General features: G+C 39.4%; 1 protein-coding gene across 1 annotated transcript in view; it reads left to right on the plus strand.

Annotated features, from left to right (window-relative positions):
• Nucleotides 1–9,655, plus strand: part of LOC106699217 (piggyBac transposable element-derived protein 4-like) — a 19,091-nt gene extending 9,436 nt beyond the window's left edge. The window contains exons 2-3 of the mRNA XM_014466473.1: nucleotides 5,430–6,626; nucleotides 9,627–9,655. Coding sequence (XP_014321959.1) covers nucleotides 5,430–6,626; nucleotides 9,627–9,655 — 1,226 coding nt within the window. The remainder of the gene's footprint in view (nucleotides 1–5,429; nucleotides 6,627–9,626) is intronic.
• The last annotated feature ends 1,560 nt before the right edge of the window (nucleotides 9,656–11,215 follow it).

Consider the following 11,215-nt stretch of genomic DNA (forward strand, 5'->3'; position numbering starts at 1 on the left):
GGGGGGAAGTGCCATTAGCCGATTGAGGTTGGTTGAGGCCCATCAGGGGGTGGGGCCGGGTAGGGGGAGGGCCTGCAGGAGGTTGGCTGCCCAGCTCCCAACCCCCTATTGGGGTGGGGGTTGCAATCAGGGGCAGGGCCAGCCAGGGGTAGAAGCTGCAGGCTGATCGGGGTGGGGCAGGCCCAATCCAAGTGGTGGGGCCACCTGTGGAAAGGGCCGTGGGGGGATTGGCCAGCCATCCCACCCTCAATCGGGGTGGGAGAATCTGATCAGGGGAGGGCATGGCTGGGGAAAGGGGCCTCAGGAGGTTGGCCAGCTGGCCACACTCCCAATCAGGCTGATTTGCTGGCCACAGTGGGTGTCATAGCGACCAGTCATTCTGGTCGTTATGGCGTTCTGGTCGCTGGCTTTTTATATATATAGATAGTCCCATTTGTTTATTTTTCTTTTGTTTCTCTTGCCCTAGGATAATGGTCGGCAAACTCATTAGTCAACAGAGCCAAATATCAACAGTACAACGATTGAAATTTCTTTTGAGAGCCAAATTTTTTAAACTTAAACTATATAGGTAGGTACATCGTTATTAACTTAATTAGGGTACTCCTAAGGCTTAGGAAGAGCCACACTCAAGGGGCCAAAGAGCCGCATGTGGCTCGCGAGCCACAGTTTGCCGACCACGGCCCTAGGAGATGTATCTGTGAAAATTCTGCTACATGAGATGTCTAAGATTTTTCTGCCTATGATTTCTTTTAATATTTTTAGGGTGTAATGCCTGGCAATTAAGGTGTTTATCCAATTTGAGTTTATTCTTGTATATGGTGTAAGTTGGTGGTCTACTTTTATTTTTTGCCTATACCTGTCCAATTTTCCCAACACCATTTATTGAAAACTGTCTTTATTTTATGTTCTTGCCTCTTTTATCAAATATTGAGTGTAATAGCTTGGGTCTATTTCTTGGTTCTCTGTTTTGTTCCATTGATCTACTAGTATATGCCTGTTGTTGTGCAAGTACCAAACTGTTTTAATTACAATAGCTTTATAGTATAATTTGATATCTGGTATTGTGATCCCTCCAACTTTCTACTTTTTCATGATTGCTGTGGCTTTTAGGGGTCTTTTTTGTTCCATATAAATTTTTGGATTATTTATTCTAGATCTGTGAAATGTGCCATTGGTATTTTAATAGGGATTGGGTTGAAACTATATATTGCTTTAGTAGTATAAACATTTTAATGATGTTAATTCTTTCAATCCATGAACATGGTATATGCTTCCACTTGTTTGTATTTTCTTCTATTTCTTTTTCCAAAGTCCCATAGTTTTCCAAGTACAGGTATTTTACCTCGTTAGTTAAGATTATTCCTGGGTATCTTATTTTTTGTTGTTGTTGCAGTGATAAAAGAGATTTTATTTTTTAGTTTCTCTTTCAGAGAGATTATTATTGGTGTTTAAAAATGCCATCAATTTCTTTTTTATAATTATTCTTTTTTTAAAAATATATTTTATTGATTTTTTTACAGAGAGGAAGGGAGAGGGATAGAGAGTTCGAAACATCGATGAGAGAGAAACATCGATCAGCTGCCTCCTGCACACTCCCCACTGGGGATGTGCCCGCAACCAAGGTACATGCCCTTGACCGGAATCGAACCTGGGACCCTTGAGTCCACAGGCCGACGCTCTATCCGCTGAGCCAAACCGGTTAGGGTGCCATCAATTTCTAAATGTCAATTTTGTATCCTCTTAATTTGCTAAATTTATTCATTAACTCTAGTTTCTTTTGGTAGATTCTATAGTGTTTTCCATGTATAATATCATATCATCTGCAAATAATGACTGTTTTACTTCCTTTCCAATATCGATGCCTTTTATTTTTTCTTCTTGTCAGATTTCTGTAGATAGGACTTCTAGGAATATGCTGAATAAGAGTGGTGAAAGCAGAGATGCCTTCTTTGTTCCTATTCTTAAGGGAAATGCTGTTAGTTTTTGCCTCTTGAGTATGATGTTGGGTTTAGGATTGTAGTGTATGGCCTTTATTATTTTGAGTTATTATCCTTCTGTTTCCATTTTGCTGAATTTTTATCAAAAATGGGTGCTGGATTTTGTCACAAGCTTTTTCTGCATCTATTGATATGACCATGTGGTTTTTATCTTTCATTTTTTTCATGTGATGTATCACATTAATTGATTTGCAAATATTGTACTAGCCTAGTATCCCTGGAATAAATCCCACTTGGATTTATTCCAAGTCATGGAATAAATCCCACTTAGATTTATTCCAAGTCATGGTGTATGATCCTTTGAATTTTTGTTGAACCAATTTGTTAATATTTTGTTGAGGATTTTATCATCTATGTTCATCAGGAATATCGGCCTGTTATTTCATATCTTTGAAGTGTCTTTATCTGGTTTTGGAATTCAGACAATGGTGGCCTCACAAAAAGGGATTGGAAGTGTTCCTTCCTCTTCAATTTTTGGAATAATTTGTGGAGGATAGATGTTAGTTCTTCTTTGAATGCTTGGTAAAACTCCTCTGTGAAGCCATCTGATCCAGTGCTACTTTTCTGGAAGTTTTTTTAAATTATTATTACTGATTCAATTTCATTAGTTGTTATTGGTCTATTCAGATTTTCTGATTCCTTTTGAGTGAGCTTTGGAAGATTGTATGTTTCTAGGAATTTGTCCATTTTTCCCATGTTGCCCGAATTGTTAATTATTCATAGTATTTTCTTACAATCTTTTGTGTTTCTGTGGTATCAGTTGTTACTTCACTTTCATTTCTGATATTATTTATTTGCGTCCTTTCCTTTTGTTTCTTGATGAGTCTGGCTAAGGTTCATCAATCTTGTTTATCTTTTCAAAGAAACAGCTATTGGTTTCATTGATTTTGTGTATTTTTAGTCTTTATGTCATTTATTTCCACTCTGATTTTATTATTTCTTTCCTTCTACCTACTGTGGGATTTTATTGTTTTTCTCCTTCTAATTCCTTTAGTTGTAAGGTTAGATAGTTTAATAGAGATTTTTCTTAATTCTTGATGTAAGCCTTTAGTAGTATGAACTTCCATGTCAGGACTACTTCACTCTGTCACACAGATTTCAGTTTGTTATATGTTCATTTTCATTTGTTTCTAGGAAGTTTTTTATTTCTTCCTTGATTTCATTGTTAAGCCACTCATTATTTAATAACATGCTATTTAGACCCCATGTGTTTTAATGTTTTTGAGTGTTTTTTTAAGCTTTATTGTTCAGATTATTACAGATGTTCTTCCCCCCTCCACCCCCAATAGCTCCCCTCCACCCGGTTCCCACCCAACCCCAGGCCTTCACCCCCTACCACTGTCCTCATCCATAGGTGTAAGATTTTTGTCCAATCTCTTCCTGCTCCCCCTACACCCCCTCCTCCAAAGAGCTGTCAGTCCACTCCTTTTCCATGCCGCTGATTCTATTACATTCACCAGTTTGTTCTGTTCATCAGAATTTTTATTCATTTGATTTTTATATTCACTTGTTGATAGATATGTATTTGTTGTCACTTTGTTGTTCATAATTTTTTATCTTTACTTTTTTCTTCTTCTTCCTTTTCTTAAAGAATACCCTTCAGCATTTCATATAATACTGGTTTGGTGGTGATGAACTCCTTTAGCTTTTTCTTGCCTGTGAAGCTCTTTATCTGACCTTCAATTCTAAATGATAGCTTTGCTGGGTAGAGTAATCTTGGTTGTAGGTTCTTGCTATTCATCACTTTGAATATTTCTTGCCACTTCCTTCTGGTCTGCATAGTTTCTGTTGAGAAATAAGCTGACAGTCATATGGGTACTCCCTTGTAGGTAACTAACTATTTTTCTCTTGCTGCTTTTAAGATTCTCCCTTTGTCTTTTGCTCTTGGCATTTTAATTATAATGTGTCTTGGTGTGGTCCTCTTTGGATTCCTCTTGTTTGGGGTTCTATGAGCTTCTTGGACTTGTAAGTCTATTTCTTTCACCAGGTAGGGGAAGTTTTCTGTCATTATTTCTTCAAATAGGTTTTCAATATCTTGCTCTCTCTCTTCTTCTGGCACCCCAATAATTCAGATGTTGGTATGCTTGAAGTTGTCCCAGAGGCTCCTTACACTATCTTCATTTTTTTTATTCTTTTTTCTTTTTGCTCTTCTGGTTGGGTGTTTTATGCTTCCTCATATTTCAAATCTTTGACTTGATTCTTGGGATCCTCTAGTCTACTGTTGAATCTTTGTATATTATTCTTCATTTTAGTTAGTGTATGCTTAATTTCTGACTGGTCCTTTTCCCTTTTTTTTTTTTTTTTGCATTCTCACTAAGATTCTTAGAGGTCTCACTAAGTTCCTCAGAGGTTTCTAGAAGATTCTTGAGTAACCTTATAACTGTAGTTTTGAACTCTATATTCAGTATTTTGCTTTCCTCCATTTCTTTCCTTTGTGACATGTTTCTTTGTCTCCACATTTTGGCTGCTTCCCTGTGTTTGTTTCTATGTATTGGATAGCTGCTAAGTCTCCTTGAGTTGATAGAGTGGCCTTGTGTGGTAGGTGTCCTATAGGACCCAGTGGCTCAGTCTCCCCAGTCACCTGAGGTGGACACTCTTGGTGCAACCCTTTGTGGGCTGTGTGCACAGTCTTGTTGTAGTTAACACTTTTCGGACAGCTCACAAGTTTTCTCGTGTTTCGAGCACCATGTTAAGGACTGCTCACAAGTGTTCTCGTTTTTCACGTGCCATCTGTTATGGACCTTAGATGTCAACACACTATCTTGTCCACTGTGGGGCGCAGTTACAGTGTTTTGGCCAGGTTCAAGCCTCAGACTAATGAAAGGACAGGGTCCTCTCACTGCCACGTGCAAGTCCCAGCTGGAGGGCAGGGCCCTCCCAGCACAATCATAGCCAACGGCTGTGGTTGTAAGCTTGAACCTATGGTCCAAACACGTAGCGCCACGTGCCTTGTGATAGAGTTCGGGTGCATGTAGTTGAGTGAGGTTGAGACTCACGAGAATGCTGTAAACAATGTGATCACGCCCCTACTTTGCCTCGTGGCATCTGCTATAAAATAAAGACACGGCTTGTGGGCGCTGGCGTTGTCTCCTCTTCAGGGAGCAGCGTCCCACCAAGACCCAGCTGTTATTCTCTTGTCTGTCTTTCCTTAATCCTTTCACCCCCCCACTCAGAGACACCCTTGGCCATGCAGGCGCGGCACAGTCCACATCGAATGAAGCGATCTCATTGGTGGAAACTGTGCAGGTCAATCTACGAAAAACTATATAATTGCACGAACCCATAAAGCATTGCAGTTACATTGTATTTTGGTCATTGGAATAATCTTCGTCTTCAAGTTCCTGGCGCTTTTAGAAATGCCCTCTCTCAGAAAAAGGAAGGAAACCAACGAAACTGATACACTTCCGGAAGTATTTAACGATAATTTATCAGATATTCCTAGTGAGATCGAAGATGCAGATGACTGTTTTGACGATTCCGGAGACGATTCTACTGATTCTACTGACAGTGAAATTATTAGACCTGTAAGGAAGCGCAAGGTGGCGGTGCTTTCAAGTGATTCCGACACTGACAAAGCTACTGATAATTGTTGGTCTGAAATTGACACACCACCACGCTTACAAATGTTTGAAGGTCATGCTGGGGTCACTACATTTCCGTCTCAGTGTGACTCTGTACCCTCTGTGACCAATCTCTTTTTTGGTGATGAATTGTTTGAGATGTTGTGCAAAGAGCTGTCCAACTATCACCATCAAACCGCAATGAAATGCAAAACACCATCTAGAACACTAAAGTGGTCTCCGGTTACACAGAAGGACATCAAGAAATTCCTTGGCCTAATTATTCTGATGGGTCAAACAAGAAAAGATAGCTGGAAAGACTATTGGTCAACAGATCCTTTGATATGTAACCCTATATTTCCACAGACAATGAGTCTCCATAGATTTGAGCAAATATGGACATTCTGGCATTTCAATGATAATGCCAAAATGGACAGTCGCTCGGAGAGACTTTTCAAGAGCCAACCTGTGCTGGATTATTTCCTGCATAAATTTCGAACAATATACAAACCAAAGCAACAGTTGTCTTTGGACGAGGGAATGATTCCATGGAGAGGACGTTTCAAATTTCGCACGTACAACCCAGCTAAAATAACAAAATACAGTTTACTTGTTCGGATGGTGTGCGAGAGTGACACCGGCTATATCTGCAATATGGAGATATACACTGCTGAAGGAAGGAAATTGCAAGAAACTGTTCTTTCAGTCCTTGGACCCTATCTTGGCATCTGGCACCATATTTACCAGGATAATTATTACAATGCTACATCTACTGCTGAATTGCTACTACAGAACAAAACTAGAGTCTGTGGGACTATTAGGGAGAGTAGAGGTTTACCGCCAAATTTGAAAATGAAAACATCAAGAATGAAAAAAGGTGACATAATATTTTCCAGAAAAGGCGATATTCTTCTCCTAGCATGGAAAGACAAGCGAGTTGTCCGAATGATATCAACGATCCATGACACTTCTGTCTCGACAACAGGAAAAAAAAATAGAAAAATGGGAGAGAATATTGTAAAACCTACCTGCATCAAGGAATACAATGCCCACGTGAAAGGCATTGACCGTGCGGATCAATTCCTTTCGTGTTGTTCCATTCTAAGGAAAACGATGAAATGGACAAAAAAAGTAGTGCTGTACCTTATAAACTGTGGACTTTTCAATTCATTTAGAGTGTACAACGTCCTCAATCCACAAGCAAAAATGAAGTATAAACAGTTTCTGCTATCGGTGGTGAGAGACTGGATAACGGATGACAATAATGAAGGCTCTCCGGAACCAGAGACAAATCTGTCCAGCCCTTCCCCTGGGGTTGCAAGGAGAGCACCTCGTAAAGATCCACCCAAAAGGTTGTCAGGTTATATGAAGCAGCATGAACCTACGTGTATTCCAGCGAGTGGAAAGAAAAAATTTCCTACAAGAGCCTGCAGAGTTTGTGCCGCCCATGGAAAAAGGAGCGAATCTAGATACTTATGTAAATTTTGTTTGGTCCCTCTTCATAGAGGAAAATGTTTTACACAGTACCATACGTTAAAAAAGTACTAGGAACTTTAATTGTTTGTTTATTGAAAAACAACACCTAAAGCGCATTATGATCTGTAGTTATGATGATTTAAATAACGTGCAGTTTGCCCAAAAACGTGCGGTCCCTGGCGTATGTCTTAGAGATTTCTATGTGGTCCGCAAAGTGTTAAGCCTTGATTGCTGTTGGTATCACTGGGAGGAATTAACCTCCAGGCCAATTGGCTGTGAGGACCAGCTGTGTCTACACTGGAAGAGCTGCTGTGCAGGAGACACCCTTATGGGGCAGGACATTGTGCTCACTGAGTCTGCCCCTGAGTGCATCTCTTATGGATGTGAAGAGTTGTAATCGGGTATGGTCTCACACTGACCACTGGGTACACTGGCTTTTGGATCTCCAAGGAGGTACAAAGTAAGCCATTTCCTGGAGCCACCCAGCAGGAGCTATAGAGAGATCTGCAGATTCCTCCTCTTTGTATCGAGTTTGGAAGTGTTCAGACAAGGCCCAGCTGTGTAGCAAGGCAAGCTGCTGCTGGTACTGCCTGTTTGACAGGTTTTAGGCTGAGAAAGGACATTCATATGCAAAAGCCACTGAACACAGCTTGGATGGGGTTGTAAATTGGGTGGGATGGGGTCTCAGGGAATCACCAGGGTGGAGCAAATAGCAATGGCTGCCAGTCAGCCCTGCACCAGAGAGGTCCCCACATCCCTGCGTCCCCACACAGGAACAATGATCACTGTGAGCACCTCTGAAAGCAAGCCACCCTCATGTTCCTGTCCCTATGCCAGACAGTCCAGTTTCTCCCCGTATGTGTCTGGGTCCCCCAGAGTCTCACCCAGAACTGGAGTTCAGAGCAAGCTGGAGCTTGTATCTCCCTCCTGATTAAAAAAGCAGCATACCCGGGTTCCAGCCCATTCCGCACACACCTCCTACCAGTCTCAATGCATTTTCTTCACCTCTCTAGTTGTGGAGCTTCCACACAGCCAGCTTTTCCACGGTTCTGGGTGATAATTATTCTGCCTTTTAGTTGTAATTTTGATGTGGTTGTGAGAGGCAACAAGTATAGGTGTTTACTGATCCTGCCATCTTGGTTCTCCTGAGTGTTTTTATTGTAATTAATTTTTAGTTTCATGCCACTGTGATCTGAGATGATGCTTGATATGATTTCAAGCTTCTTGATCTTGTAGAGAAGTATTTTATGTCTGATATGTGGTCTTTCTTTGAGAATGTCCCTTGTGCCCTTAAGAAGAATGTGTATTTTGTAGCTTTGGGGTGATATTTTCTGTAAATGTCAATTAAATCCATATGATCTAGTATATCAGTTAAGATCACTGTTTCCTCTTTGATTTTTTTGTCTGAAAGATCTATCCAGTGACGTCAGTGGGGTGTTAATGTACCCTACTATGACTGTATTGCTGTCAACCTCTCCCTGAAAGTCCACATAGAGCTTTTTTGTATATTTAGATGCTCATATATTGAGTGCATATATATTTACCAGGGTAATATTCCCTTCTTGGATTGATCCCTTTAGTATTATATCGTGGCCTTCTTTGTGTTTTTTATGCCTTTGCTTTGAAGTCTCTTTTGTCAGATATAAGTATTGCTGCACCTGCTTTATTTTTGTTTCCATTCGCAAGGAATTTTTTTTTCTTTTTCTTCACTTTCATGCTTCGTGAGTCTTTTGTACTATGGTGGGTCTCTTGTAGACATCACATATATGGGTCATGATTTCTTATCTATTCAGCTACCCTATATCTTTTGATTGGAGCATTTAATCCATTTACTTTTAAGTTTATTATTGATAGGTACACATTTATTGCCATTTTTATTCTTTATGGCTATTTTGCTCTATTTCTTCTTACAGCAGTCTCTTTAATGTTGGGTGTTTCCTTCCACGTCCCGCGTGGAGTAGGGTTCGGTACCTGAAAGAGGAGCCGCACAGCAAATGAGAGAAAAAGACACGAGATAATTTTGCAATATTGGAGGACCAGGCGGGAAAGTCCAACTCAAGGAGAGGGACTTCCACCCATGCTCAGGCTGCTCCAATCCTTTATTGATCTGGAGTAGCCCTTAGGGTAAGGAAGTTTCAATGACACACAGATCAGCAATTTCCAGGAGTAGACAAAAGTATCTGATTAACTCATCAATAGATTTCCGAGTGTAGGCAGAGTAACTGATTAGCTTATCAATAGATTTCTGAGTGTAGGCAGAGTAACTGATTAGCTTATCAATAGATTTCCGAGTGTAGGCAGAGTAACTGATTAACAATAATCAACAAGGATCTACATAACTATCTAAGGAATTAAGGGAACTAAGATGGGGATGCTTCAACTATTATTACCTAAATTAACTAAGTGGTTCCTAGATTAACTGGGTGGTGCACAGCCCTGACCTTTACTAGGACTTTCAATGGCTACTAGCTTTTGGGGGGGTCTCTGTCTAAACTCAGCTAGTGAAGACAACGAATGGACTCCGGCACTTTAACATTTCTTGCATTTCAGGTTTGGTGGCAATAAACACCTTTAGCTTTTTTTGTCTGTGCAGCTCTTTATTTCACCTTCAATTCTGAATGATAGCCCTGCTGGATAGAATAGTCTTGGTTGTAGATCATTTTTACTAATTTAAATATTTCATGCCAAAAAAATAAATAAATATTTCATGCCATTTCTTTCTGGGGTATGGTATTTCTGTTGAGAAATCAGCTAACAGCTGTACGGGAGCTTCCTTGTAGATAACTGTCTTTCTTTCTTTTGCTGCCCTTAAGATTCTCTTTGTCTTTAACATTTTTCATTTTAAATATGATGTGTTTTGTGGCCTCCTTGGGTTCATCTTGATTGATACCCTCTTTGCTCCTTGAAATTATATGACTGTTTCCTTCACCAGGTTAGGGAAGTTTTCTGTCATTATTTCTTCAAACACTTTATCTCTTGATCACATTTTTCTCCCTCTTCTACCCCTATGATGCAGATGTTGTTCCATTTCAAAGTTCCCTTAAACTCTCCTCATGCTTTTTAAGTGTTGTTTTTGTTTTTGTTGTTGTTTTGCTTCTCTGATTATGTTGATATTTTCTACCTTGTCTTCTAATTCACTTATTCATTCCTCTGTTTCATCAAGCCTGTTTTCAATTCCTTACAGCGTATTCTTGATGTCAGATATAGTATTCTTCATCTCTGCCTGTTTCTTATTCATGCTTTTTGTGTTCTTTTTCATGGTGATATAGTAGTCCTCACTAAGTTCCTTGAGCATCTTTATAACCATTACTCTGAATTCTATGCATGATCATTTGCTTACATCCATCTCAGTTAGGATGTTTTCAGGCAGTTTTTCTTCTCTTAATTTATTTGTCTCCCCATTTTAGTTGTTTCTTTGTGTTTGTGGCTATATTTATTATGACTCATTTTTCGTGGTGTGGGCTTTTGTAGTAAATGTCCTGTGACACCCAGTGGTGAAGTCTCCTTGAATTACTGAGTGGTGAAGTCTGACCTTCAGTCTAGGAGTGACACTTTTGTGGGTTATTTGGATTCTCCTGTTTTAAATGGATCTTGATTATTGTTTTCCCATTTGTGGGTGGGCTCTCCTCTCAGTTTGGTAACTGTAAGGCTCAGCCATAACTATGTTATGCAAGCTGCTGTACAGGTGGTGACAGGGAAAAACAAACAAAACCAAACAAGCAGGAAACAAACAAAAGCATACAATACATCCTGACAACAACTGTAAAAACAACCACAAAAGAAAAGAGAATTAGGAAAGGGATAAGGGAACAAGAACAATAAAAAAATGAAAGAGAGAGAAAAAGATAACAATACTAATAGTAAAATAAAAAATAAAGAGAATACTGGAAAAGAAAAGGGTCAGAAAAAATATTTTGAAAGGAAAAGTGGAGAGCAAAAAATAAGAGTAGAGAGTAGGAAAATTAAAATGTAAAAAAATACATGAAGGCAGAGAAAGAAAAAATATGCAAAGTAAAAAAAGGAAGAAAGACAAAGTGAAATAAAGAATGGAAAGAAAAAAAGATAGAGTAAGAAAAGAATGGAAGCCAATAAGAGATGAAAGAAACAAGAGAGAAAAGATAAAAAATATTAGCAATAATAATACCTAAGCAATAAAAAGGGGAAAATATTGAAAAACATTTT

The sequence above is a fragment of the Myotis lucifugus genome, unplaced genomic scaffold, assembly GCF_000147115.1.
Source record: "Myotis lucifugus unplaced genomic scaffold, Myoluc2.0 scaffold_4, whole genome shotgun sequence".
In the NCBI taxonomy this organism is placed as follows: domain Eukaryota; kingdom Metazoa; phylum Chordata; class Mammalia; order Chiroptera; family Vespertilionidae; genus Myotis; species Myotis lucifugus.